The sequence below is a fragment of the Lissotriton helveticus genome, chromosome 8 (genome assembly GCF_964261635.1).
Source record: "Lissotriton helveticus chromosome 8, aLisHel1.1, whole genome shotgun sequence".
Taxonomy (NCBI): Eukaryota; Metazoa; Chordata; class Amphibia; order Caudata; family Salamandridae; genus Lissotriton; species Lissotriton helveticus.
The window spans coordinates 252555602-252583461 of record NC_136069.1 but is presented as its reverse complement, the minus strand read 5'-3'; the positions used below and the strand labels follow the sequence as shown (position 1 = coordinate 252583461).

At 42.6% G+C, this 27860-nt stretch overlaps 1 protein-coding gene across 1 annotated transcript in view; it reads right to left on the bottom strand.

Moving 5' to 3' along the window:
* The window catches only part of LOC144772576 (inhibitor of apoptosis protein-like), a 92240-nt gene that overhangs the window by 46496 nt on the left and 17884 nt on the right, over positions 1 to 27860 (bottom strand). The window contains exons 2-3 of the mRNA XM_078657004.1: positions 16613 to 19076; positions 16400 to 16499 (exon numbers count right to left, since the gene is read on the bottom strand). Coding sequence (XP_078513130.1) covers positions 16400 to 16499; positions 16613 to 17483 — 971 coding nt within the window. The 5' untranslated portion in view covers positions 17484 to 19076. The remainder of the gene's footprint in view (positions 1 to 16399; positions 16500 to 16612; positions 19077 to 27860) is intronic.

Sequence of the window (27860 nt, the reverse complement as noted above, 5' to 3'; positions counted from 1 at the left end):
CTGCAGTCCAGGGGCATCCAGGGGAATATTTTGGCGAGAAGTTTTAGTATGGCAAAGCCCTTTCCACAAAGAGATCGGACGTGGTCCTTCATGGACAGGGCGTCATCCATGATGATTCCCAAATTCCTGGCATGTTGTTTAGGGGTGGGGGCCACTCCCAGTGAAGGTGGCCACCATGTGGCGTCCCACACACGTTTGGCTCCACCAAACAGAAGAATCTACGATTTGCCTGCATTCAGTTTCAGGCAATGCTTGTGCATCCATTGTGCCATTTCGGACAGGCAGTTGTGTAGCTTGGTTTTCGTTACATCATGTCCTTCGTCCATGGCCACCATCAGCTGCGTATCGTCTGCGTAGGAGCAGATGCCAATGCCCCACTTCCTTCCAATGTCGGCCAGAGATGAAATGTAGACATTGAAAAGGGTGGGGCTCAGAGAGGCGCCCTGTGGCACCCCGCAGCCGATAGGGTTAGGTCTTGAGTGGAACTGGCCCATGTGTACTGCCTGGGTATGATTACTCAGGAAAGAGTGTATCCAGTAAAATGCTATGGATTGAACTCCCTTACTCCGGAGTATGTTTAGCAGGTAGTCGTGGGATACCGTGTCAAACGCCGCTGACAGGTCGAGCAGTATCAGCGCCACCGCTCCACCTTGATCGGTGAAGGATCTGATACTGTCCGATACTGCCAGCAACGTTGACTCGGTACTGTTGTTGGCTCTAAAACCAGTCAGATTTATAATCAGATTATAATCAGATTTATAAAAGTGTTGAAAGTTTTGTGGATTGATCTTGATGGATTCTTTGACATTGTTGTCCCATCAGATCTTTGGACAGAATGTAAAATTGCTGTAAGTTGGCCAAAAGTAGAACCAGCTCGAGATACAGTGACAGGTGCTCCATCATCAGAAGTCATGGGACTGTATGACAAAGTGATTTATTGGTTGAAAGGAAAAATTGCCCCAAAAGAAGTAGATTGGGTTAAAATGGACAGAACGAATCAGGAGCCAAAAGAATCAGTTCATTCATTCTATGAAAGACTACTGTTGGTTTTTAAACAGTACAGTGGCTATGAAAAATTAAGTGAAAAGGACATGAGCCATTTTATATACAGATTTGTTTATGGCCTGAGACCTGAAATTGGTGATATGATTAAGAACGCTATTGTTGGATGGCAAGCACTCTCAGTTGATGACATATTAAGAAAGGCAAAATACTGCAGTGATGAGATAGATGCCAGGCAGAAAAAATTAAAGCAGAAGGCAATGTGGGCACAAGTGAAAGTAGCCGAACAGCAGATTGCAAATTTGGAGAATAAAAATGTGAATTTCAATCAGAATCAAGGAAAATTTAAGGGAAATTTTAACAAGCCAAAATTTAATGTTAATATTGAAGAGCTGAAACTAAAATTGCCTTGTTTTAATTGCGGGGAAATTGGACACTAGAAGCGCGAGTGTAAAAATCAGCCCAGAAATTTTAAAAATGCATCATTAAATCCACAGATGCAGAATTATGTAAATCTGCAGCAACAGCTAGAGCGACAATTAAACGAGCTGAATCTTCAGCAACAGCTACAGCGACAGATAGCAAATCAGCACAGTCAGATTCCACAGCCTCCTCTTCCTAACTGTGGAAGTGGTCAGAGGTATAATACGGAGACAGGATTCAGCGGAGGTGATCAGGTAATAAGAACACAAAGAGTGAATGTGTCAAATGTTTCTCGACAATTTCTGATGACAGAAAGTGGTGGAAGTGATTCTGAGGATTACTTATGACGGTGCCTGAGAGAGGGGGAAGAGTGTGTGCTTGGAGCCACTCTTGAGGTTGACCAGTCAGGTCCATTTGTAAATGGCAAAGTGAATGATGTAGAAATCACTTTTCTTGTGGACACTGGTGCTACCCGTTCTACTGTTAGATCAGTGGAAATAGAAAACCTCCCTCTCTCTGGTGAGTCGATCCAAGTAGTTGGTGTAGCAAATCAGCAGATTAAAACGAGTTTGACGGAGCCTGTAAAAATTGAGATTGGCAAGTTCAAAGATAAACACAGATTTGTAGTCTGTAACAGCAGTCCTGTAAACTTGCTAGGGAGGGACATCCTTTGCAAGATGAATTGCAAAATATATTGCTCACTGGAGGGTATTGAGCTTCAGACACTAGAAGAAGATGGACTTTACAGATTGACAATGCTAATGGTTGAGGCCGAGGAAAGCAAATTATTTCCTGTATTTGATAAAAACAATTTACCTGAAGAATTGAAAAAGTCAGTCAAAGCTGAAATTTGGGATTTATCAGGAAGTGAGATGGGCTTGATGAAAAATGTTGACCCAGTTAAAGTTACAGTAAAGCAGGGAATTGATTTTCCAAACATTCCACAGTACAAGATGAAAGCAGAAACAATTGAAGGTGTAATTCCTGTAATTGAAAAATTCATAAAGCAAGGTGTTTTAAAAGAAATTGAGAGTAGTCCTTGTAATTCACCGATCATGGGGATCAAAAAGCCAAACGGAACGTACAGAATTGTTCAAGACCTGAGAAAGGTTAACCAGATAGTTGCTCCTTGTTGCCCAGTTGTTCCAAACCCAGCAGTGATTCTTTACCAAATTCCGCATGATGCAGAATGGTATACAGTCATTGATCTTTGCAATGCGTTCTTTACTGTTCCATTGCATCCAGATAGCCAGCAAATTTTTGCGTTCAGGTTCCAAGGTCGCACATTAGCATGGTGTCGTATTCCTCAAGGGTATACAGAGAGTCCATCTATCTTTAATCAGTTGTTAAAGAAATCATTGGAGAATCTAAATTTACCTGGAAGATCAACATTAGTCCAATATATTGATGACTTGCTTGTGGCAGCGAAAACACAAGATAACTGTGTCACAGATACAATTACTCTTTTGAATCACCTGGCAGATGAGGGACATAAAGTGTCACCTGCAAAATTACAGTTTTGCAAACAAGAGGTAAAATATCTTGGTCACAGAATTGCAAAGGGAATGAGACAAGTGACAATTGAGAGAATTAAAATGATTCACGGAATGCAACCTCCGAAAACACAGAGACAGGTCAGAATGTTTCTAGGGATGGTTGCCTATTGTCGCCAATGGATTAGTGGATTTTCAGTATTTGCAAAACCATTACTGAGATTAACAAAATCAGATATAAAAGATCCAATTGTTCTGACAGAATTTGAAATGGAAGCTTTTGAAAAATTAAAAAGAAGTTTATGTGAAGCACCTGCTTTAGGTATGCCAGACTATGAAAAGGAGTTTGAGCTGTACTGCAGTGAGAGGGAAGGATGTGCATTGTCTGTGTTAATACAGAGACATGGAAAACTGAGAAAACCAATTGCATACTTCTCAGCAGTGCTTGATCTAGTTGCAAAAGCATTACCAGGCTGCTTGAAAGCAGTAGCTGCAACAAGTGTGAGCCTTGAGCAGAGTGAGGGAATTGTAATGGGATTTCCTGTAAAAGTCTATGTACCCCATTCAGTTGAAATTCTTCTTACCAGAAGCAAGACGCAGCACCTAACAAGTAACAGACTTACAAAATATGAAAAGGTTATTCTGGGATCAGATAATGTCTCGATAGCAAGATGTGTGAATTTAAATCCTTCCACATTATTGCCTGATGGTACTGTAACTGAAATTAGAAATGAGAATGACATTGACCATGAGGGCTTGGATGTTTTGGAATATTGCACCAAGCCAAGGCAGGACATTAAAGATGTTCCTTTGCCTGAATCAGATTTTGTTTACTTTGTTGATGGTTCCTACCTAAGAACAGAGGAGGGCTTTTTGAGAGCAGCATATTCTGTCTGCACAGTTGCTGATGTTATTGAAGCATCATGTCTCGAAGGAATTCGTTCAGCTCAAGTAGCAGAATTGATTGCTTTGATTCGTGCATGTGAGAGCAATAAATTTGAAAATCACCATAATAACTGACAGCCAATACGGATACGGAGTTGTGCATGATTATGGACAGCTCTGGTCTCCGAGAGGTTATTTGACCTCTGCAGGTTTACCCATCAGAAATGCAAAGTTAATTAAAAGATTGATTGATGGCATTCAATTACCAGAAAAGATTGCTGTTGTGAAATGTTCAGCATACAAAAAGGGAGAAGATTTTATCACAAAAGGAAATGCCTATGCGGATGAAGTCGCTAGGTATTGCGCGAAAAACAATTGTGCAATTAATCGGGGGAAAAATGATGAACATGTTATGAATTCACTAATGCTAACATCAGTAGTTGAAACATAGCAGGGATTAAAAGACTTACAAGATGAAGCCAGTGATGAGTAGAAAAACACATGGTCGAGAGCAGAATGTAGACAGCGAGATAAGGATGGAATTTGGACTTACAAAGATGGCAGAGTAGTTTTACCAAATAGCATGATTGCTGACATGGCCAGGATGTATCATGGTCTGGGACATATAGGAAGAGATTCTATTATTAGGCTTTTTAGACAGACCTGGTTCAATACAAAATTCAGAACTATTGCAGAATCTCTTTGCCAGAGGTGTCTGACTTGCCAACAAATGAACCCAATCAGAAAGACAGTTGTGGGACTGGGAACCATAGGACGGGAGGGTGGTCCATTCACCAGATTGCAAATGGATTTTATTGAAATGCGACAACATAACAAATTGCGTTATGTCCTTGTAATAGTCTGTTTGTTTTCAAGATGGGTTGAAGCGTTTCCTACGCGCCATAATGATGCAATTACTGTTGCAAAATTACTTTTAAGGGAAATAATACCAAGGTACGGTTTCCCGGTGACTCTGGAAAGTGATCGTGGAAGACATTTTGAAAACAGATTGTTACAATTGATTTGTGAAGCTTTACACATAGAACAAAAGTTACATTGGGCATACAGACCAGAAGCATCAGGTGTTGTTGAGCAAGTAAACGGAACCATTAAGAACAGACTTGCAAAAATGTGTCTAGCTACAGGTATAAAGTGGACTGATGCACTTCCACTTGTTTTGATGTCTCTAAGAAGTACACCTGATAAAAAGACAGGTTTAAGCCCACATGATATTCTTATGGGCAGGGTCATGAGACAGGCATTCATACCAGTAGGAAAATTGATGACTATTAATGATAGCGTCGTTTTGGAGTACTGCAGGAACTTGTCTGACGTCGTGACTTCTGTGTCCAATCAGGTGGGAACTGAAGTGCAAACGAGAGGAAAAGAGCAAGCACATGATCTGTTACCAGGTGACTGGGTAAGGAGAAAGATTCATCGAAGAAGAAATTGTCTGGTACCAAGGTGGCAGAAGGCAAGGCAAGTTATTCTAGTTACAACAAATGCAGTGAAGTGCAGGGGTCTGAAGAGGTGGATCCATGCAAGCCATACTATTCGTGTGCCTACACCTGAAAACTCTGATGAAGAAAGTGACACCACAGTGGATTCAGATTCTGAAGAAGAACCTGAGAGAAATCCAGATCCTGAAGATCGACAAGCAGGTCCACACCTGGAGAATTCAACTGTGAATGAAAAGTTGAGTGAAAAAGATTTGGAAATTGTGATTGTAGACTCTGAAAATGATGAAGATCTGCTAGAAAAAGAAGCAGAGGAGGAGTCTGATCAAGTTGTGATTCAAGACCAGGAGAGTATTGAAAAGCAGAAAAGAAGCTCTGAAAGCAGGAACAGAAAATCTGAAACTGGGACGTTGAAGGTGATTGAAGAAGAAGAAGAAGTATTACCAAGTACCAGCTATAAAGATAGAGTTCCTAACGGAGTTAAATGGCCGAGTAAATAAGTACCTGAGTCAAAAATCAAAATTTCTGACAGTGAAACTGAAGATAGTGATGAAGAATCACAAATAGGAAACTTCAGAAAAAGGGCTTGGAGAACAGAGTGTAATGTGACTGAGCCAAAAAGAAAATTACCAAGAAAAGGTGATAACTGGCCGAGTGAGAATGAAAGTCTGAAATTCAGATTGATAAAGAAATCAAAGGAGCAAGTCAATGAGATTTCAAGTCAAAAAGATCCTGAAAAGAAAAGTGAAGCAGGAAAGAAAATAGAAGTCATTAATAGTAGGGCAAAGAGAGTTGTAAAGCCGAACCAGAAATATAAGTCCCCTGAATGGACTTGTATCATTATTCCACCTGTAATGGAGGTCAATAGTAGTAGTCAGGAAGAGATTGAAGACAATAGTGACAATGATTGAAATATGTTTCTGTTAAAGTTTAGGATTCTTGTTTTTGGCGTAAGGCTGAAGAAATTGTGTTAGGTGACACAAGGTCGAAGAAACTTTGTTAGTTGGAAAATAAATTGTGACGCAAGGTCGAAGAAAAGTTGTTAGAAGGTGGGTTTTGTTTAAAAAAAAAAAAAAAAAAAAAAAAATTAATATATATATATATATATATATATATATATATATATATATATATATATATATATATATATATATATATATTTAAAAGGGGGGTATTAGAAATTTAGACAATTTTAATTTTTCGTTTTTGTTTTCTTTGCAAGGCTCTGTGAAAATGCCTTACGTTTTTGTTAATAACAGTTCAAGGTGCTCTATTCTCAAGAGGTGTTGTAAGATGTCCTCAATTTGTGTGATCTTAATAATCTTGCTTTGGTTAGTTCTAGCTGTCATTTTCCCTTTTGGAATTGACAAAGAAAAGTTTAAGGTCAACATGACAAGCAAAGCTTCAGTTAATCAAGACAAACATAGCGCAATAAGCAAAACTAACAAAGTAATTGATCACAGACCAGAGATTCATCAGGATAGATCTGTTGGTGATTTTTCTAGCAACACTTTTTCAAGACTCCTGGCTGAATATGTGATGGTCATGGAAGTTAAGGATTGCTACATCTGTGTGAAATTGCCTGCTTCTGTTTCAGAGGGAGTGACATACAATATGCTTCCTCTTACTTATGGCATAACCTGTAGTGTAATAGCTAGCTTATTTGATCAGACTGGTCGGTTAGAGTATTATTACTCTAATTATGATGACATTTTTGCAAATTAGAAAATTGAAAAAAGCTTGAACAAGCACAAACAAGCCAAACAGATGAGGGAATTCTTTATTGAGACAAATGAACTCACCTATGAGTATGCTTTTAGAAATAATTTGACATGCAAATTGAGAACTGAGGAAAAGTCTTTCCTGAATCTAGTTGAGGAGAGAAGAGCAATTTACAAAAGAAATGAGATGGTCAAGCAGACCAAATCCAAATTCTGGCAGTTAGAGGACAAATAGCTTAATGGTAAATCGTTCGAAAATGTTGCAATACACATAGACAAACCAATTAGTGGTAAATTATGTATTAGGAGAGATAACACGTTATTTGATAACTATTTTGTTGGAGCAAGCCATTGTGAGGATACATATCAAATCATGGGGGGTTGGGGATTCAAGGGTGGCAAAGATCCAATTTTTCCTGGAATTTATTTTGTTTGTGGAGACAAAGCCTACTATAACCTCCCAGATCACTGGTATGGGACGTGTTTTGTTGGTCTTGTTTTTTTGAAAATATTTCATGTTGACACAAATGTAGAAGGTTCATTTGAAATCAGCAATCATGTAAATAGGTTTAAAAGAGAAAGTGTCTCAGAAATTTTGGGAGACATCTTTGAAGCAGTGATACCTTTGGTGGGTATAACCCTGAATGCGGGTAGAATCAGAAAATTGTCTACAATTGTTGACAGATTGTCAACTGACACAGCTAGTGGTTTCCAATTAGTGGATACTGAGGTCATGGCTCTACGGTCCATGATAATGCAGAATCGTCTTGCCCTTGAAATTCTGCTAGCAAAAGAGGGAGGAGTTTGTGGCATTTTACATGTCCAACACTGTTGTACCTATATTCCAGATGAGAGTAGGAATATTGAGATGTATATCAAGAATATCACAGAATTGCAATCAGAAATTGTACCCTTGGAAGAAGATGATTTTTCAGAACGTTTATACAAAAGATTTGCAGCAATCAAAAACTGGTTTCAAGAGATTGGTGGTTCAATTCTTGGCAAGATACTGACACCTTTATTAGTTATAGTTTTTGTGATACTATTGTTGAAGATCAGTTGCATGTTACACAAGAGAAAGAAAAGGAGAGAATGCTACAGACCAATTTCGTTAATTGACGTCTCAGCAAAACTTTTGGGGAGAGTTATATTAAACCGGCTATCTGAGTGGACTGACCGCCACAACACCCTGGTGGAGACTCAATATGGATTTAGAACGGGTAGGTCAACGAGTGACCAATGTCTTAATTTATACTTGCTGGCTGCTAAATACACTAAAAGCGAAAATGGTACCCTGTTTATGGGGTTCATGGACTTAGCAGCAGCCTTTGATAATGTGAACAGATCCAAACTGTGGGCTTTGATGCAGGAGTTAGGGATGGAACCAGACTTGATTGACATCTTAAGGGAGCTCCATTGGAACACCACGGCCAAGGTCCGCTACAGCGCGGGAGGGGTGAGTACTGATCCCTTCCCGTGCTCTAGCGGGGTGAGGCAGGGGTGTATCCTGGCTCCCTTTTCATTTTCCCTCTACATTAATGGACTGGAGAGTGCACTACTGACTCTGGGAACGGACTGCCCGAGAGCAGGACGGCGTCAGATACCTGTACTTTTGTACGCGGATGACGCTGTCCTGCTTGCTAGAACCGCGGTCGGTCTTCAGTGCCTCATTGAGGGGTTCGGTAGCTTCATGGAGAGTTTGGATCTCTCCGTGAACCTCAGTAAATCTTTCATCATGGTGGCAGGGAAAAAGCCCCTGAAAAAGTTTTCTCATTAGGAGCACATGTGTTTGATTTTGTAAACTCCTTTTCCTACCTGGGTGTACTCTTTGATGGTCAATTGGGGTTTAATCAACTATTGGAGGAAAGGTCAAGGAAGCTGGTTGCGGTAAATGGCTCAATCCTTAATTTTGCCCGCAGGATGGGACGTTGGTCTCCGGAACAAGTCGTAACACTATATAGAGCAGTCAGTATTTCGAAGGCCACGTATGGGGCGGAGGTGTGGGGTTTCAGGGATGCTCACTTACTCCAAGTGGAGGAAGATAAGTTTTTTAAAAAACTGTTAAGATTGCCACAGAGCGTTCCTGCTTTCATCACACATAAGGAACTGGGACTTCAGTTTATAGCTGACTTGATTAAGCTCAAACCTATCCTGTCTTGGCTCCGGATTTGGCAAAACCCGAATGCAGGTCTTTCTAGATTGATCATCACAGACTGTTTAAAGAGAGATAGGTGGTTGCTAATTGACTGGCTCAAATATGTTAGTGATGCCTTAAAATCCATTGGGTTAGAATGGGTTTTTTCTGACCCCACTAAAATTAATAGCTCTTGCAGGTTTAAGATCGAAAAGCAGTTATATGATAAATATGAGCAGGCCAGAATACAAGAAAACTCTGCTAAAAAATCAGTTTTAGCCTACTCTCTTGTCTGTAATGAGAGGGGTATGGAACCCTATTTGTTTTTAATACACAATCAGCAAGAGAGATTTTTAATTTCCCGTTTTAGGCTCAATTTGTTGCCAAATATCCTAGCTTACCCATCGGGTTTTACCCGGACAATTGAGCAGAAGGGTGCCTGCGGCTGCGACAATAGGTCTCCGCAGGACACCCTTCATTTTGTATTATTATGTCCTTTTTATAGTTTACCCCGCAGAGGATTTCTTGTAAATATTTTAAAGGAGGCGAAAATCTCCCAAGCCAAAACTGCTCTGTTATTCCTCCAAAAAGCTATGGACACAAGGACTCTTTGTTGTATTATCAGTTTCTTGAAGATTGCTGTTAAACTGAGGAATACGAGGGATTGAACTCAATGGGGCTGAAACTACGAATGAATTAATGTTTTTTAATTGACATAGGCCCCCTGGACCATCTCTTCTAAATCTCTGTAATTCTTATTCTCTTCTACAAATTTTTTTACTGTGATTAGTTTTAACCAAATTGATCTTTACTGAAATTGTATATGCTGAATCGGATTTTATATGTTTTGTGTATGTACTTTTTATGATAGTTTTTAACTATCGAAATAAAGATGATTCTGATTCTGATTCTACAAGATCAGAAAGGAATAGGAGAAAGAGATAGAACTGGAAGAGTTTCGTAGAACTCAATATGAGAGTTGCAGACAGACAGCTGAGACAAGTCTTTAAAATACTAACACAGTGAAATCGAAACATGTTCATCTATAAGATAAAATTTTGCTAAATTTTTGGGTGTGGTTTGGTGATTTTGAAATCACCAGATGAGGGAGTTAATGGAGCGAGATTTGGAAATAAATTTATTTCAACTCGCAAAGTTAAACTTCTATAACAAATAATAAAATTAACATGTGTGGAGTGAAAAGTATTAATCAACTTAGATTAAAATTGCAGATCATTGCACGCGGGAAACTAATATATGTGCTCATACATGTGCTTTTTGTTGCAAATGCATGTTTGTGAAAAATAATAAATTAATTTTGTCTATCGACTTTGTCAGAATTAAATGCGGCTGTTTTAGAATTGCATGTGCTTATTTCTGTGTGCTCATGTTTTGTTTTTCTGTCTTAAATGTGCACAAATCTGTTCGTTGCTTCATCTACTTCTGCTAGGTAACATAGATTCATGGGTTAATAATTAGCAAAGGTGGATGGGTAACAGAACGGATTTTATTTCTCACATTAATCGATGTTTTGTGTTTGTTTATATATTAGTTTTGAGAGTGGGCCTAAAGAAGATGGCTGCCAGCACTGCAGCCTTCGAGACTTGACCAGAGAGAAAATTGTCACCCATGCGCAGAATGTTTTTCTGAGCTGACAAAGTTTATGCAGAAGAAATTCTAGTCGAGTCAAATGTGTTCTTGGTGACATTTCCAAGGACAGGACGGATGCTGTTAGGTCTGCCAAGATTAGGAAGTAAAAGTTTCCCCGTCAAAGGTATCGTTTTGAGGAAGCAAAGAGGATGGTGAGACTAAGAACAATAAGGGCAAAGATGAAGCCCCGGACTTGGTCATAAGCGTGTGACCTCACAGTGGACTGTCGTGGCTTAACCAATGAGACGTTTGGATTGACAGAAAAAAACATACAATACTGATACTTTAGTTAGTTACAAAGGTATAAAAACTGTTCCCCTGAGAGGGAGGGCGCGCTTGCTGCTCATCTTCTCCTGACACCAGTTGGGCGTGACGTGCTGACGGACTTTCTTGGAGCACGTATGGATCAATAGGGCTAAATGACTTTTTACTTTATTCTTTTAGGTGAAAAGAGTTTTAGACAGGGACGTTAGGGCTTAGGTGATGAGAAACTGTTTATTCTTCTTTGAAACATGCTAATTGATTTTGCTTGAAACTGTTGGTTCTTTTTGCTAATCCTCAAATAACGATGCTTGAATAAAAAGATTCTAATAAAATGCACTTTCCTTGAATAAATAGTTAATAAAAAAGATTTTTGGGAAAAAGACAAGCAGGCCTTGTTATTTCATAAGTCGTTACCATCAGCAGATCCATTTGCCTAAGTGGCTTAATTAAATACAAATTTTACAAAAACCATGGTGAAATCATTATACTGCAGTTGTATATAAATGTGTATATAATTTGTGAACAGGTTTAATTAATTAGGCCACATGATTCAGTTGCTCAAAATATGTCACGTTAGTTTATGGGCCTTGTGAATGATTTATGATTAATGGGGAGTATTGTGGAGTTGGGTAGCGTTGCTTATGACATATTTTCTATAGGGGCGCTGGATCACAAGCACAGTCTTTAGGCAAGGATAGATTTCAATACTGCCTCTCCTGCACCACTTACATTAGCCTACTCTGCAAAGGATGTGATCAATACTTTCTATTTGGCCTGCAAAGCTATTAATTTCAGAAAAACGACTTATCTTGCCCATAAAACAGTGGTTTTCAAATTGTGTGTCATGCTCTTCTGGGGAGATGTGGCTTTATCTTATGAGAGAGGGGCATCTCAACAGCTAAGAAACGCACTACTTTTTCATCTTTTAAAGAATCGAGGGGAGGATGTAAAAGCAAACTAGCAGAAATGTATGTGGAACAAGCCTAAAACAAGCAAACCACACAGTGGTTGTGAAAACGTTATCAGCATCATTGTGAGGGTTAGACTTATTTTGGACTCCGTTTCATAGGCAGTTGTAATGATAAAAATATTAAAATCATCAGCGACAAGGTCTGAAATGTGAAGAATGCAATGGAGCAGGGCAGAGGCCTACTGGGAGGAGAGATGAAGTTGTATCTTGAGAGAGGGAACACTGCAGGAAGAGGGTGCAGTAGGTGACTCGACGGAGGAGCAATGTAAGTAACTGAAGGGAAGCGGCTCTGCAGAACCCAGTGGAGATGGGTGCTACTGAATTATAGAGGAAACAAGAAGTATTTAAGCCAGGAACAAGTGAGAGCACCAGAAAATCTCGAAAGAAGGGGACACTGAAGGGTCATGGAGTGAGGGGAGCTAAAAGAAGCCATGGGTAAACAGCCATGCCAGGTTTCCCAGCTCCAAATGCGAGTAGCTGCTCTATGTTCAGTTTTCTGCCTTGAATTCCGAGGCTTCTAGTGCAGGTGTTATGAGAAACAGGACTACAAATCCCAGAATGCAAAGAAAAACAACCTGACTGCAGCAGTAAAGCTCACGTAGCTGTGGGAAACTAAGCAGGTACAGAAATGCTGCATGCGCCAGGAGGCAGTAAATACTGTTGAATCCCGTGAGATAAAAGACGGTAGTGATTAAACAAATGCCAAGAACTGGAGCACTTAGAAGGGATGGGCTGCTGCAGGTCTAAGTAGAGAAGGCCACTATTCAAATTCAGAAGAAAAGTAAGGAGACTGCACAAGTGAGCGGTAACAATGCAGGAGTTAACGGAGTGTGTGTGCTGCAGAGGTGAGGAGTGGGAAGCCAAGGAGAATAGCTTATCCTTTATGCCTCATACCATTTTAATAATGTGGAAAGTGCAATACGATTGAATAAACTTTCTCACCCTAAACATCAACTGCCCTCCCAAAAACGTAAACCACACCTTCCCGAAAAAGCCAATCAGTTTGCTCAGGGAGACTTTGAAGACCACTGCCATAAAAAAGATTCTCTTTATGTTTCAGGTATACAATAAAAGGAGACCGTCATTTCCTGGATTAGCAATGCCTTCGTTCAAGTTAAGCTCTTTTGTGGCATAGCCTACTTCGAACTCGTTCCGTATTTGCTTACGATTTGAATAATTTTTGTTCATGTTTTTTTTAATGTTTTTTTTAGCTTTGGTCCTTGCCTTTTAATTTTATTCTAGGCTATGCCAATCGTTTTTACTGTACAATTCAAAAATTAATTTGTATTAGAACTCATCCATCGTTTGAATAGGTAGACGCTACAAACCCCTGTTTTGTATTTCCGTCTTTATGTTAGCATATAACTTATTGTTCTAGATGGCATTGCAGACTGGCCTTCTGCCATATAAAACAATCAATAGTACTGTAATAGAGACTTGTGGGAAACCTCAATCTTTTTTTCCCTAGCTAGTTTAAACTATAAAATACTCTCCAACCAGCAAAAGTGTGCTGCTGTACATCTAATTTTCTAATGGCTATTTCCAAAGATAATCTCCAAGCCAAAGTGAGCACATTTCTTTATTTCAATCATGAGCATCACCAATGATGACATGGTACAAAAATGCATGTGAAATGATCTTCAGCTTTATCCTACAAGTTAAAGACACCAAAGTAATGTTGCCCAATACTGATCTGGAGCCTCTTTTTCCTGGGACATTCCTCGGACCTGGGGATCTGGGTTCGAGTCTCGGTAACGACGCCAAACATCCTGCGATTCTGGGCAAATCACTTAATCTCCCCGTGCCTAACAAAAATGAATGTGTGTCCTCATGTAACGTAACTGGTACTATGTAAAGCGCTCTGATACCAGATTCGGTTCAGGTCTAGTTCGCGCTATATAAAACTCTGCAAAAAAAAAGGAAGATGCATTTGCTATGGCCCACTGAGGTTGAACATGTGATGAATGCCAAAGCTCTGCATTAAGTCAAGTTATGTTCCCACTATATTTAGTGATGACAGAAAGAGAACATGCATGTATTCAATTATACATAAATTAGATTTTGAGAATTAGGGTGTCCTAAAAGGGAAACTATTAAGCATGCAACAAAATAGGCAGGGCTGATACACTGATCATAATTGTGACCACTAAATGCTTTGGGGAGGGCATGGCAATGTAGGGTTGGGATGGAAGATTTATGACCGAGAATTAACACTTCCAAAGATTTAGATAAATTATTTGAGAGGTATACATACATTTTATTTGACAGTAGTAGGGCCAAACCAACAGGGAAATTCAGAATAAGGACCCAATTAAAATAGATGAAAATAGGGAGAGTGGTTGCACAGCACAATTCCAAACTCATTTAGCTATGAAACCGTGCCTTTCCAATTCCAAGCAAAGGCCATGACTCTCTTGGCAGAGTCAATATTTTAAAGATTGGCTGTTGCTTAGGGGATTAATGATACACTCACCTCTACAAAAAAGTCAAAAGTTTGCTTCTGATACTCGTATCAAGGCAGTTCTTCAATCTAAAGGGATTAAATGACTGATTTAAAGTCATGAAAGAAAGCCCCTATGCGAAAACACTTCCAGCTGGACTGTGGACTGAAATTGGTTTTTGCCAATGAGAACAGTCTCCCAAGCACAGATTTACTATAATATTTTGAATCAATGAGGAAGTTGGATGGGCCTGCTATAGTGCCTACAGCATCCACAAACCTGGTTTGCGTCCTACATGGTCATCCTCCAACCTAAGCAACTTTAGCTCGCAAAATGCAAGACAACACATGAGATAGGAAGGTTTGACCAGAGGGCAGCACTCATCTACACAGCTCATCTTCCTAAAGATGTCCAGATGGGGCATCCACTATGACATCACTGAAGATGGAAGAAAACCTCCTGATCACGGACCCAAAGAGTTTGTTTTCACCACTAACTATAGAGGGGAGAACCCTCTTCCCAGGAAGCATGAAGTTAAAATATGACTCCATTTGATGCAGGCGTCAGACAAAGAATGAGTTATTTTTTCTCCAAAAGTCGAGGACCATGGGGCTGAATTGAATCCTCTCCTGCAAAGCAATTCTACATTTCCTGACGAGAAAAGGTCACAAGATGTACGAGTGACCTTTGACTATGTGGACATCATCATTATGAACCAGATGAAGAGGTGGGTGCCAAGAAAATCAATACGAAGTCTACAGGTATTTTTGCTTCTAATCCAAGATCACTCAAGACAGAAATGTAGCAATGGTAGAAAATTACAGAATTTCATAAAGCTTTGATAAGGAGCATTATTTTCATGCCTGAGAAACATGCACTAAATTTGGATACGCTTTGAAAGTGATTAAATAACTGCAACAAGGAGATCATAATGAGACTATCAATCAGTGGTCTTCAAACGTTTTAATGCCTCCCCTCTCACCTCCACTGTGTGGATAAAAAAATAAATCATAGGGTCCTCCTCTCCAAATTGTTCACATTTATTCCATTTAACTTGCAATCTTTAAATATGTTGAGACTTATTTAAACATTGCAGGTAAGTTCTGGTCTTGAAGAATTTTTTGTTAGTTTTATATAGCGCAAACTTGACCCGGTATCGGGTATCAGAGCGCTTTACATAGCACCAGTTGCGATACATGAGGACACATTCATTTTTATTAGGCGCGGGGTGATTAAGTGATTTGCCCAGAATCACAGGAGGTTCAGCGTCATTGCAGAGACTCAACCTGGTTCCCCATATTCGAGGTCAACTTGGACATCTCCTCCCAATTCCTTCCCTTTTGGCACCTTCTACTAACCAGGATATAAATTATAACATATGTTAGTGATGGCCTTACTGCCGCTCATTATCTTTCTGCTGAAAACAAAGCACTGCTATCAGCATAATGGTTCTTTTGGCTAGAGCCTGGTGCCCCCCCTGGGATCCCTTAAGACCCCCCTAGGGGGGCCTGCTCTCCAGTTTGAAAACTCCTGCTATAAATACATGTAAAAGCGTTTCCAAATGGGATCTCTACACTTTGCTAACTGCAGTAGCCAAAATAAAATTGTAAAAAAAATGTATTTTACCAACTTAGAAAGCACCTCACTTCAAAAGACATTGGAAAGGGTATCATCTTCCATCATCAGTTGGCTTGCTTCGTAACTAACGCTTATATGGAAAAATATTTAGCAATGTAGTAAATTCAACCACTTCAACAGGTCAAGTAATACCTCTGTTTCACAACATGTGTTAGAAAGGAAGTAAGGTTTACAAACAATTGAACAGGGAATTAAAACATGGTGAAACGGGAAACCTTAGTTTGCAACAGCTCTACAGACCATAACATTTGTAAGAGGGTATTGCCCAAGCAAGCAGCAACAAAGCCCCAAAAGCCACTGAAGTCACAACGATAACTGTACCTTGGAAACCATTTGGCATGCTCAATCCATGGGTCATCGCCTGATTCCCAACATCTCAGTCCACCATCACAGCAAAAGCACTTGACATCATCATTGCGACCTTAATATATTATAACAAAAAGGAAATCTTATGCAATGCATGTTTTCCAAAAATAATTACTTAAATCAACAAATACCAACATAATTCAAGGTCCTTGTATGAACAAAACTTACCCACATAATAGAAACCAGCATTTGCCAGCTGGTCTGGTCGTACTGGGATTCTTGAAGGCCAACTGATGAATGTTTTAACCCGGGCAGCATAGGTTTGCATGCTGACATTGGAAACATTTAGTCGTGACTGCTCTGTCATTTGGCTTTCCAGAAAGGGACAGCTCGGAAAATGTCTGCGATGCTCCGATAAAGCGTTATCTTTAGGTTCCCAATTATTCAGTTGCCCTCCACAAGTGAAACAGGTAACTCTGTCTCCAGGTCCAGTGTAATAAAAGCCAGCCTTTGCGAGATCGGTTGGGGAGAGAAAGGGGAGCGGCCATGCCTTAAAAGTGCTCAACCTGGCTTCTTCTGTACTCAGCAAAGAGCTGGGCTGGCTGGGCCGAATGCTTAAAAAGTCTTCAATGCCTTGGGTGGTCACCGGATCCTGAGGAAAACTGGAATAGGAAGAACTGAAATATCCACTCCTATCTAAAGTTGATGCTAAGTAGGTCGACTGGGGAGACTGTAAGAGGCTACTTGTAGATGGAGGAGAGAAAGCTGAATGAGATGATGACCCAAGATTGCTAACTGAATGCAAACCTTGAAGGAAGCTACAGCTTGGATAGAGTTGTTTGTGTTTTTCCAGCGCATTGTCTCCTTTTTTCCAGTTATCCAGCATCAGGCCACAACTGAAGCATTTTACTTTATCATTTAAGCCAGTATAATAAAAGCCTGCCCGAGCTAGGCTCCGCTCGGTCACTGGCACATTCGGAGGGAAATTGGAAAATGTGGAAAGTCGATAGAGTTCACAGGAGAAGTCATACTTGAGCTCGTGCACAGTACTGTTGCTCATCAAATGTGTCAGGAATGGACTGTTCTGCAGAAGATTCATAATGTAGAATATGAAAAAAAATGGGGAAGGTCTCCCTCTGGGAGGTAGTTTTGTGCATTAATTCACTTTGTCACTTTTATTGTCGCTTTTCAGTCACAAATCAAGAATAGCCGTCTATTTTTATTGATGGTTACCTTTACATAAACGAAATCAGGTTTTACCACAGTTCAGCCTAAATCTTGTCTTATCTACTCCTTTGCTATATGTACTAGCACAACGAGGAGCTTCACGAAAAGTAGAAATTTGGACTTCTTTTTTTTTAGGAACCCTAAGTTCAAGCACATAAGTTCACGTTCAGTTGGAGTAAAAACAACCCCAAGACACCAGACATCCCTACCTAACTTGCTGGAACCTTCTTAAAGGGCTCAATCAAGAGAAGAACAAAACAGATTTCCAAATAGGTGGTTTCATAAAGGATTGGAGTTAATTTTACAAAACAGTTACACCACCAAACATGCTTGGTAACCGGCAAAAGTGAAATAATGAGCCCTGCATTAAATATTAAGACATTCGTTTGCAGTTTTTGCAAAATGTTATCAGTTTTAATTCAAACCAAATCTTTTCCGCAAGTCTTAATATGTTTTATTTGTAATCTGGAAAACCCTCAGAATACAACAGTGCAGTGCCAAAAAAAAAAAAGGTTTCCAAAGCGGACTAGATCTAGACATGTTCCATCCACTAACACCATTAGAAGGGCGTCTGCTGTGCCCTGAGAATAGGACGACAAAAGATAGAGGTAATTTCTCTGAATGGGGATAGCAATGACGATGGCTTGTAAAATGTTTCAGGTGACAGTTAAAATCTTGCATTTTTGCATCACCTCTAGGTGTAAAGTCTAAAGACGAAATCTAAAGCAGCAGTACAGTCCCCTCAAAACTCAACCAAAACTAAAATACAATTTCTACTTTAATTCAGTACTTTTATAAGCATTAAATGTTCAACTGTTGTTTTCTCAGGGTTTTCAAAATCCACAAGAATAAGGTTTATCCTGAACAATTTGGCAGAAACTAGCTCACCAAAAAAGAAACTTTATAATGACCAATAAGAATCCATTTATTACAGTTCGGTTCAATAACCCAACTGTAGGTCAAGTGGCCCCAGTGAATGTTAATTCACATGTCACTTTAAACACACACGAGGCTATTTTACTTGCTTTATGTAAAGCTCTTCTCTACTAGCTAATGCAGAATCACTGAAATAAATACAGTAGACGATGCCTTAGCACGATGTAGAACGCTTGCTTAGTCAGCATAGCAGCATTTTAAAATGAAACACCTTTTCATATACCTCGTCTCTGTTTTTCTCAATCATTCGCTGCTTTATAAAAATGTTTTATAACCCTCCAAGGGAGAGGTTCCATCACGGATTCTTTATAGACCATTATTTGCGAGGCTGCTACTTTATACAAGAACAAAATAATAATCAGCAATTTCGGTTTACTATCTAGTTTCTTTTTTGGTTCACAAAACTACCTCCCAGAGTTTAGACCAACATCCCCTTTAGTGGGTTTAGGCTTCCATTTTAAAGCGTATGACTCAACAGAAGAAATGATAAAAAATAAATGAATCCAGGATGTATTTTGGCTGCAGAAATCTGAAAAGGAAAATAAAAGCACACATTAGAAACAAAAGCCACATTAAATTAATGATCATACAATTGACAGTCATACAAAAAAAAAAAACGGTTTGAGAGATCTGGGCCCTTACACAGTTTAAATAGAACACATGTTGGGGTGATGGGGGTAATAATTAGGGGTGGGCGGAATTTGCGTAATCACTTTACGCAAATATCCGCGAAACGGTAAAAAATCTCCGCGAACACGCAGAAATTCCGGGGACACGCGGAATCGCTTTTTTCTTTTTTCGCGAAGTCGCAGAACGCAGAATTTTGGGCAATTTCGCGTTCCCTGCGGAACGCGAAATTACCCAAATTCCGCAAGGGGAACGGAATTTCAAACCCAGGCCTAGTAATAATCAAGACACTATTAGATCCTAAGCAAAACATGCAGCTCCGATTCTTTTCAGACTATGTATTATTCCCGCCCATCTACACACGCCCTGGTCAAATTTTAGTTCTGCTTTGGCTTGTTTGTTTCAACATTGCACAATCTAAAACTAAAAGTAAACATAACAAAAAGAGAAGCTAAAACAATTAAGAAGTTCCGTTAGAGTGCTTTTAAGATATTGGTACCTTTTTAAAAGCTGAACATGGATGGCTTGGCCTGACAAGAGGTAGAACCTGCGTGCTCCAAGAGCCCTGATCTGAATCCTGCGGAATTCTGCTGGGAAAATGGTCCTCCCTGTTTGAAATTAATGTATCCCACCTCCCTGGGGAGAATCGGAGGCTCGGAAACCAGAGCCGCTGGGTTGTGACCTACTGAGCGCAAGAACAGACGGCCATTTTCAACCTGGGAATTGGTGTGCGTACTAGAACTGGCAAGTGGAGGAACGAGAAGGTGCTGGGTGGGTGGAGACTGCGGCAGAGACCTGTGACCACGGTGGAACAGAGATGTCCTGACACTGCTTCTCTGCGTGGAAAGGCTTCTGCTGGCAGGACGGCTAAATGTGCATTGCATCTGCCCGTAGCCGAGTGGTGAGAAGCGCCGAGGTAAGTGTGTGAGCTAAGGAGATAGACCCCTGAATTGCGCATGAAAATGACTAGATGGCTTGACATGGTGTAAACTGGGGACAGGATTTTCAAAATCCTGATACTACCCGGATACCCCTTTTCTGTCACCAGCGGTCCGTAGGGAGTGGTAGGTGTCGCAACTAGGTGAGACGGGACATCAGCCCTGGCCGGGGCCTGCTGGAGGTGCTGCCTGATGGAGCGGTTTGCCCCCTAGGGTGAAGAGATGCAGCGCGTACTGGAGATTGGATAGGTTGCCATCTAGACGGAGAAGACATTCAGTTTGCAACACTAAGATAAAGCCCTTACTGACCCCCTCAACCCCCCTCCTTAGTTAAATATGCTGCCTGTTTGTACAGTAGTTCAGTGAAGGATCCTTTGAGGAGACTCCAAATGAGGAGCTGGTGGTCAAATACACAGAGAGAGGACACCTGAGAGTAATGGCTGAAAAGACAATAGTTGGAGATGCCGTTGCATTGTGCATCGTCTGTGAAGCACAGTACATGCTGCAAGGTCTCTAAACCAGCAAACATGTTGAAGGAGCAACAGGGGAACACCATTACTCGGTACACTAAATGTAAATGTAAATGTCATGGTACTTATAGAGCGCACTGTCACCAGACAGTCACCTTGCGGTGTCGCCTATTCGGCTTCCTCGCGCTGATACTCATACCGCTGTGGAACCCCTCCTGGCTTTCCCTGTGAAGTGTCCACTCCTGGGCACCCCCAGGGTGAAGCCAGGCATCCTTAGCACTGTTGGGGCCGGTGTGGAGGCTAAGCAAGCTATTACCCAGAGTTGCAGCGTGGGGCCCGTGATTAGAATAGGCACTGAGGTGAGAACTAACAGGTCCGAGGAAATGGAGCCCGAGACCCCGCCGAGGCGGGAATCGAACCCTGGTCCCTGGCCAGAACTCAGCTTCAGGGTCTGCCGCTCCAACCATTGAGCCACACTCCTCCACACTATGTAGCATGTCCTACAGTAAAGAACTACCAATAGACAGAATCGCATAGAACACAAGAACAGGGAGAGCAGCTGGATAAATCTTCTAGGACCAGTGCTTTAAATGTAAATGGGGGGGGGGGGTACGGTCCCTTCTCCAGAGAAATGCAATACTTTTAATTGGAGAGTACCAGCACTTCTCGGAAACAAGCAGGTATTCTGGTGTGCGAGCCAGAGGCCGTGGGAGTCCGAGTTCAGGGGAAGAGAGCAGGCGGCTGCAGCCACGGACTCACCGTGAAGAGGGAGCCGGAGCGCAGCAGAGACCTCAGAGCCAACGAGGGGGATCGGAGCAGCCCCAAAGGACTCCCCGAACGAGCAGCAGCAAGAAGTGCGGGGCTACTCACGCGAAACCGGGGAGCAGCCCATGAGAGGTTGAGCTCAGAGGGCAGCGGAGACGGACTCTCACTCTCCGCCAGGGATCGCTCTGGAGAGCTATGGAGGACTCGGACCGGAGAAGGGGTGACCCGGGCACGCGCTGCAGCTGCCCGCGGGAAGCAGCTGCGAGACCCAGAGGAGGGACCAGGAGAGGGCGCCCGGGCATGGATGGGTGTGAGCAGCGTCTGGAAACAGAGGATAAATGCACCGCGACCTGTTGTGAATACAACGTAGGGGCATGCACGTCACATTTCAATGCATCATGTGTATAAATGTGCCAATACATACAGCATGAGCTGCACCTTATTAACACTCACAGCACCCTGCACGCACAGCTACATTTGTAGCGGTTGCTCTTGACTCTAGTGCACTGGGGCCGATTCAGGGGACACATCGGGCAGCATCCTGGTGGAACCGTTGTCCCAGGAAGATTCCTTCGCTGCCTCACGCTTCCTTTGCCCTGCACCTCACCCTGGTGGGACTGCAAGTGCCAGGGTGCACCGGCCACAATCTCCCGCCGTCGCTCACGATGGCGAGGCACCACCACCGCGCTCCCCGTGGCTTTGAAAGAAGCTATCTTTATCCGGCGCAAGACACTCTTTTTGCAGCTGTGTTGTCTGCTCCTTGTACTCTTAGCAGGACTTGGTGGCAGACAAAGCGCGCATGCAACCTAGTGCCCCTGAGCACAAACCGCTCGAACTGATCCACTGTAGGACGTTTTTTATAGTGACATAACTCACATGTAGAGTTTGATTATTCGTTATCTTTACCCTGTATTTTAATATCTTACACTCTGGCATATAGGGTGTGCAGCCACACCCACTTGTCTTAACTCAAAACATTGGTTTAGCACCTTAGGTGGCCTACCGTTTTGTGTTTTTCCCTCATACTTTCTTTTTTGTCCTTATCTAACTGAATATGGGTAGACGCATATGTGTAGCAAAAAAAAGGGCCTCAGGCCCCCATCCCGCCCCCACTGCCCCAAGCCTCTATAGATAGAATGCTCCAGAGGGCCATCGGGGTGGTTTGAACTGAAATAGAACTGACAGAGAGGCGTCTGTCTCTAATACCAGATTTATTTAGACCAGGGCTAGAACCACTTAATCCCCAACCTAGCAGCCCCGGCTCCCCATTGAGACTAACAGACTCCCTGCCTAGATCACTTGAGGCTTCTTCACCTTCACCACAGTCCATCCCTGTGAAGCCAACCACCCGTAAAGGTGGTACTACCACTTCCACCCTTAAGGTTACCAAACGCAAGACTGGACACACAACTTGAAACAAGAGAAGGAAAAATCCAGTCTCAACAGTTTAGAGGGAATTGCTTGTAGTGCAAGTTTGATCGATTCTCCCATCAACTCCTTGATAGCCTATGACTGCCCTCCGTAGGCAAGGAACTTGTTAGTGGATCTGGAGAACCAGATGAGGGTCATCGTTAAGGAAGAGCTTGCTCTCTTACTGAAGCATCTGGATGTAGGGCAACAGCCTGGGCCGAGCGGCAAGGGCAACCACCCTGGTGCAACTACCACTGTCCTGGGGAAGAGGCAAGACGGCAGCTCACAGACCGATAGTATAGCAACCCTTCCATTTCCAATAAGGGGCCTATGTTGGCTCCAACCTCTGCTGTACTACCAAGCGATGGAAGGGCAGAGGCCCTTACTGCCTTGCCGACTGCTAACTCCCTGACGCACCCCGAAACATCTGGCATTTATCCCCCACATGAACCTAGGGCAAACCGTTGGCCCACTCCACCTGGGAAGGCCTCATATAGAAGAGGGCCTATCCATACAGTGCAGAGGGGAGGCAGGGAACAGTTATACACAGCAGAGGCTGAAGATACAGGACCAGCTACACCGATGACTCCAACTATAAATCTACCCCCTGCCTCACTTCCCTATGTCATCATTCTAACAGGGGTTCCCAAGACCAACCATGGGCAGAAAGAATCTTAGTTAGAGCTTAGGAACAAGTGTCTTCTTTGGCTAACCACGCACAAGCAGTTCTCCTACGACAGGGCTGGGGAAATCTTAATGGTTCGTAGAGTGGGATGGGTGGGCAACAACCCATAAACAATCCAGGGAGATTGTACAGTTATCAATTTTAGCAACCCCCTAACTGTACAAAATATTGTTGGCCAGTTTCTTAGCACCCATGCACCACACACTATGGTCCGCGCCTATACCTTGGACTTCTTCTACCCAGGCACCCACTGCATGGCCTGGACTCTACAATGTAGGGTTCCAACTAACAGACTCCAGCCATATAAGAACGCAGGCCAACCCCTTTGACCTCTCTTTAGTATTCCAATAGCAAATAGATATGGACCCCTTGAGCAAGTGGGTTGACTGGGGCTGCAAGGGGGCCTCAACCCCAATGCAGGGTCGGGGGGTCCTAAGCAGGCAGCAGGGGCGAAAGTCAGTGGGCCACGGCTACAGAACACCCCCAGTAATGATGATCTTGAACCAAGGGTACAGCCACCCCTATTTCCTGGAGGAGCACTTGATCACCATGAGTCAGGCCCAGTTATGCCGAACCATCTAGCTGCAACTCCCATGGACAATATAACTACCTGCCCAGCATTCTCAATGGAGAAACCCAAAGCCACCAAGTTGGCGATGCCAGCCGCCACGAGCAGTTGCACTCATATCATACAGGACACCCACAGCGGTGATACCTCCCCTGGCCATAAGCTAAGGATCTTATCCTGGAACATCGCTGGAATCAAAAACAAACTCCACTGCCCCGACTGGGGAATGTTTGTGGACTCCCATGACGTCTGTATGTTCCAGGAGACCTGGGCAAGAGAGGACATTGAGAGAGGAGGTTTTGCAACCATTAATGTGCAGGCCACCTCAGGGGAAGGGATAGACTCTCGGGGGGCCTATGTACTTGGGTCGCTACCCATCTGGATTGCACGGCAGCCCAGCTGAGTACCGCATACAACGTTCTACAGTGTATCATACTCACTTGCCCCTCCAGTCTTAAACTCACATTTATTAACATCTACTCCAGTCCCATAAACATAACTCAGGAATCCCCAACCATAGAACTACTCAACTCCTTTATAGAAATAGTCCCCGAATACCAGATTAATTCTTGGGGGGGATTTCAACTGCCAATTCGAGCACCTGGCTGCCCCTACGAATGCCCCCTATAGCAAAGAGCATAGCCTCTGGTCAATCCCTGATCCCCAAGTTTCATCGGTAAAGGCCTGGACCCCTTTGGTGCTGTAGATCAACGCAGCAATCTTAACCCACTCCTTGAGGGCCTGTAATGGCCACACCAAGTCCGATCAGCCAGGGAAGTTAACCTTCAATAGAACAGGCCAATCCTCCCGACTGTATTATATTTTAGTAGAAACAAGCATGTGGCGGTGGGTGGTCGACTTTGCCATCACTCCAAGATTTAATAGCGACCATAATGCTTTGACATTGGATCTTGAGCCACCAGAAATCTACAATCCCACGTCCACTGCCACCTCTGCCAGTACAAACCTAATACTCGCCAACAACAGAAGGAAAATCAGATGGGGAAAGTTCAAGCAGTCCCCAGATAAGGAGGCCGAATTATATTCTAAAATCATCTCGCCCTTAATGGAAATGGAGTTGGCTGCTGCAACACTTGCCACACCTTCCACCATCAGCAGACTAGAGGCACTCCATAACGAACTGACAACTAGCCTGACCAATGTTTTCAATCCTATGATGCGTCCCAAGCCCACCAAGGTGGTGCAGCAATCTGGTATAATAACTCCTGCCGCAAGGCAAAGGGTGTCCCCATAGATGCCATCAAGCTGAAGGATAGCTCCTTAATCAAATTATGCAGGGCTCAGTACAGAGACTGTACCAAGCTGGCCAAGGACTGGGAGCTCGAAAGATGGGAAGACATTAAGGTAGCTCTTCATAACAGGGACGTGAAGAGGTTTTCGTCTCTAGTCAGCGCAGATGGTAGCACAGAGCACCCAGCGATCGAGCCAAATATCTCTGCAGCAGCATGGAATCGCCATTTTCAAGCCCTCTATACAACCAAGGAACCCATAGAACCTAAATGTACAACGGTCTTAGCAATCCCAGGGATTCATAGCAAAGAACCCCAGTGGCTCACCATAATAGAAGTTAAAAACGCAATCAGGAAGCTCCATCTAGGTAAGGCCCCTGTTCTAGATAAGATTTCTGGGGACTTATTCAGGGAGGAACCTTACATTTGGAGACCTTATCTCTGGGCAAGATTTAACGCTTTAATGCTAGGCATGAAGATTCCGGACACATGGCCAAGGGGCCGAAATCTTCCCCGTTTTTAAGAAAGGCTCACCACTAATGCCCTCCAACTACAGGCCATTACGCCTCATAGACGTCACTCAGAAACTGTTTGCTAGGATTTTCCTAAAGCGACTACACTCTTGGATGGAAGATCATGAAGTCTTGAGCCCGTATCAGGCTGGCTTTAGGAAGAACACCTCCACCATAGATCAACTCTTTAGGATCCAACTTCTATTTTAGAAGACGGTGTCAATAGAGGGTGGCAGTCTCTATTTGATATTCGTCGACCTCAAATCGGCATTCGACCTGGTCCCTCGAGCCAAACTGTGGGAGGTATTGGAGGAGCTGGGTGTCCCGCCCTACTTGCGGTCACTGTTCATCCGCTTACACAGGAAATTTTGCCCAAGTCAGGCATAGGAAATCTGGAGAACTCACCCCGTTTCCCTGTTAACAGTGGGGTGAGTCAGGGGTGTGTGCTGGCTCCTACCTTGTTTTGTCTTTTTATCAACGCCTTGGCGGCCTAATTAAAAAGAGGTGGTGGACAACGATGCCCGAAGTTGGAGCAAGGCAGTGTGCCAGCAATCATGTTTGCGGATGACACCTTGCTCTTGTCCAAATCTCCCGTGGGCATCCAAAGGATCCTAGACAGCTTTTCTCGATTCTGTAAAAATCGAGGGCTAGAGATCAATACCACGAAGACTAAATTCATGGTTTTTAATCCAACCAAAACATCTCGCCACAACCCCTCCCTTAATGGTACTTCCCTAGAGCGGGTGACTGTATTTGACTACCTTGGCGTCACATTGTCCGAAACATTTGATTGGGGCCCACAATTAGCCAAGGCAGGTCTGAGGCTAGCACAGCTGGCGGGGAAGAAATTACAAAATCCTATAGGAACTCATCATACAAATCGCCAAGTCCTGCAGTTGAAATATACAAAGTGCAAGTGAGAAGTGCTGCATTGTATGGGGTGGAATTATGGGGCCACCGCCCTTCTGGAAGATTGGCCACAACAGAAAAACAATTTTTGGGAAAGCTCCTGAACCTACCTCCTAGCACTCCCCTTATTCCTCTGCGGCTGGACCTAGGAGTCAAACCAATTGCAGAAGAGTTGGGTCTAAGACCACTGACTTTTTGGCGCAGACTATGGGCAACTCCCAAACTAGTATTTTACCGAAATGAACTTAAGGGGTTCTTGTGTTTACCGAGGGTGGGAAAACTGTCCTGGTTTAAGCACATCAAAGAAACCTGTGCCAGAATAGGGATGCCCAACCTGTGGACCAACCCGGAAGTAGTGTCCCTAACAACCTCACGACTACAACTTGTCAGAGCCTATAGGGAACATAAATTAGCCGACCTGCAGGTGAACTCCAAACTCGGTCACCTAACAGTTGATTTTCTCAATATAAAAACCGAGTACCTCTTTGAGTCTTTTCTAGGCGACATACAGCCTCCTATGGCAAGGAAGCTGTATGTCCAGTTCAGAATAGGGACCCTTCCGGTCAACGCTTTTGTGAACAAATGGTCAAATGATTCCTCTGTAGGTTGGCCCGCCTGCAACAGCCCTGATGAGACCGACAAGCACGTCCTATATTTCTGCCCAGGCTACAAATCTGCCAGACGACGTTGGCTTATCCCATTATGCAGAAACCTGGGATGTACACAGTGTTTGCATGCGTATAGAATGTTAAGACCGGATACGCACCCCCCATCGTTTTTGCTGTGTCTCGCTTCCTTAATTCCATATGGCACAGGCGTAGGACCTTTTCTAACACTTCCCAGTAACTGTAAAAAAATATTCTCCGCATTTTATGTCCTTTTTAGACCCTAATTTTAATAGTTTTTATCTGGTTTTAAATATTCGTCCTTTTAAATGGCGTAAAGACCATGTTGATATCAAAATGTTTTTCCGAGATGCATTGAAATATTTAAACTATGAACTGTTAAATCTTGCTCGTCAATGTTATATTGTATATGAACTTCTACTTTTTATGACCGAAATAAAGTTTGTTGAATGGAATGGTATTCTGGTACAGAGTACCTGCACTTCAATTTTTCCATTTCAAGCACAGTCTAGGACAGAACTCTTGACAACCATATAGGGATATTGCAAGTCCC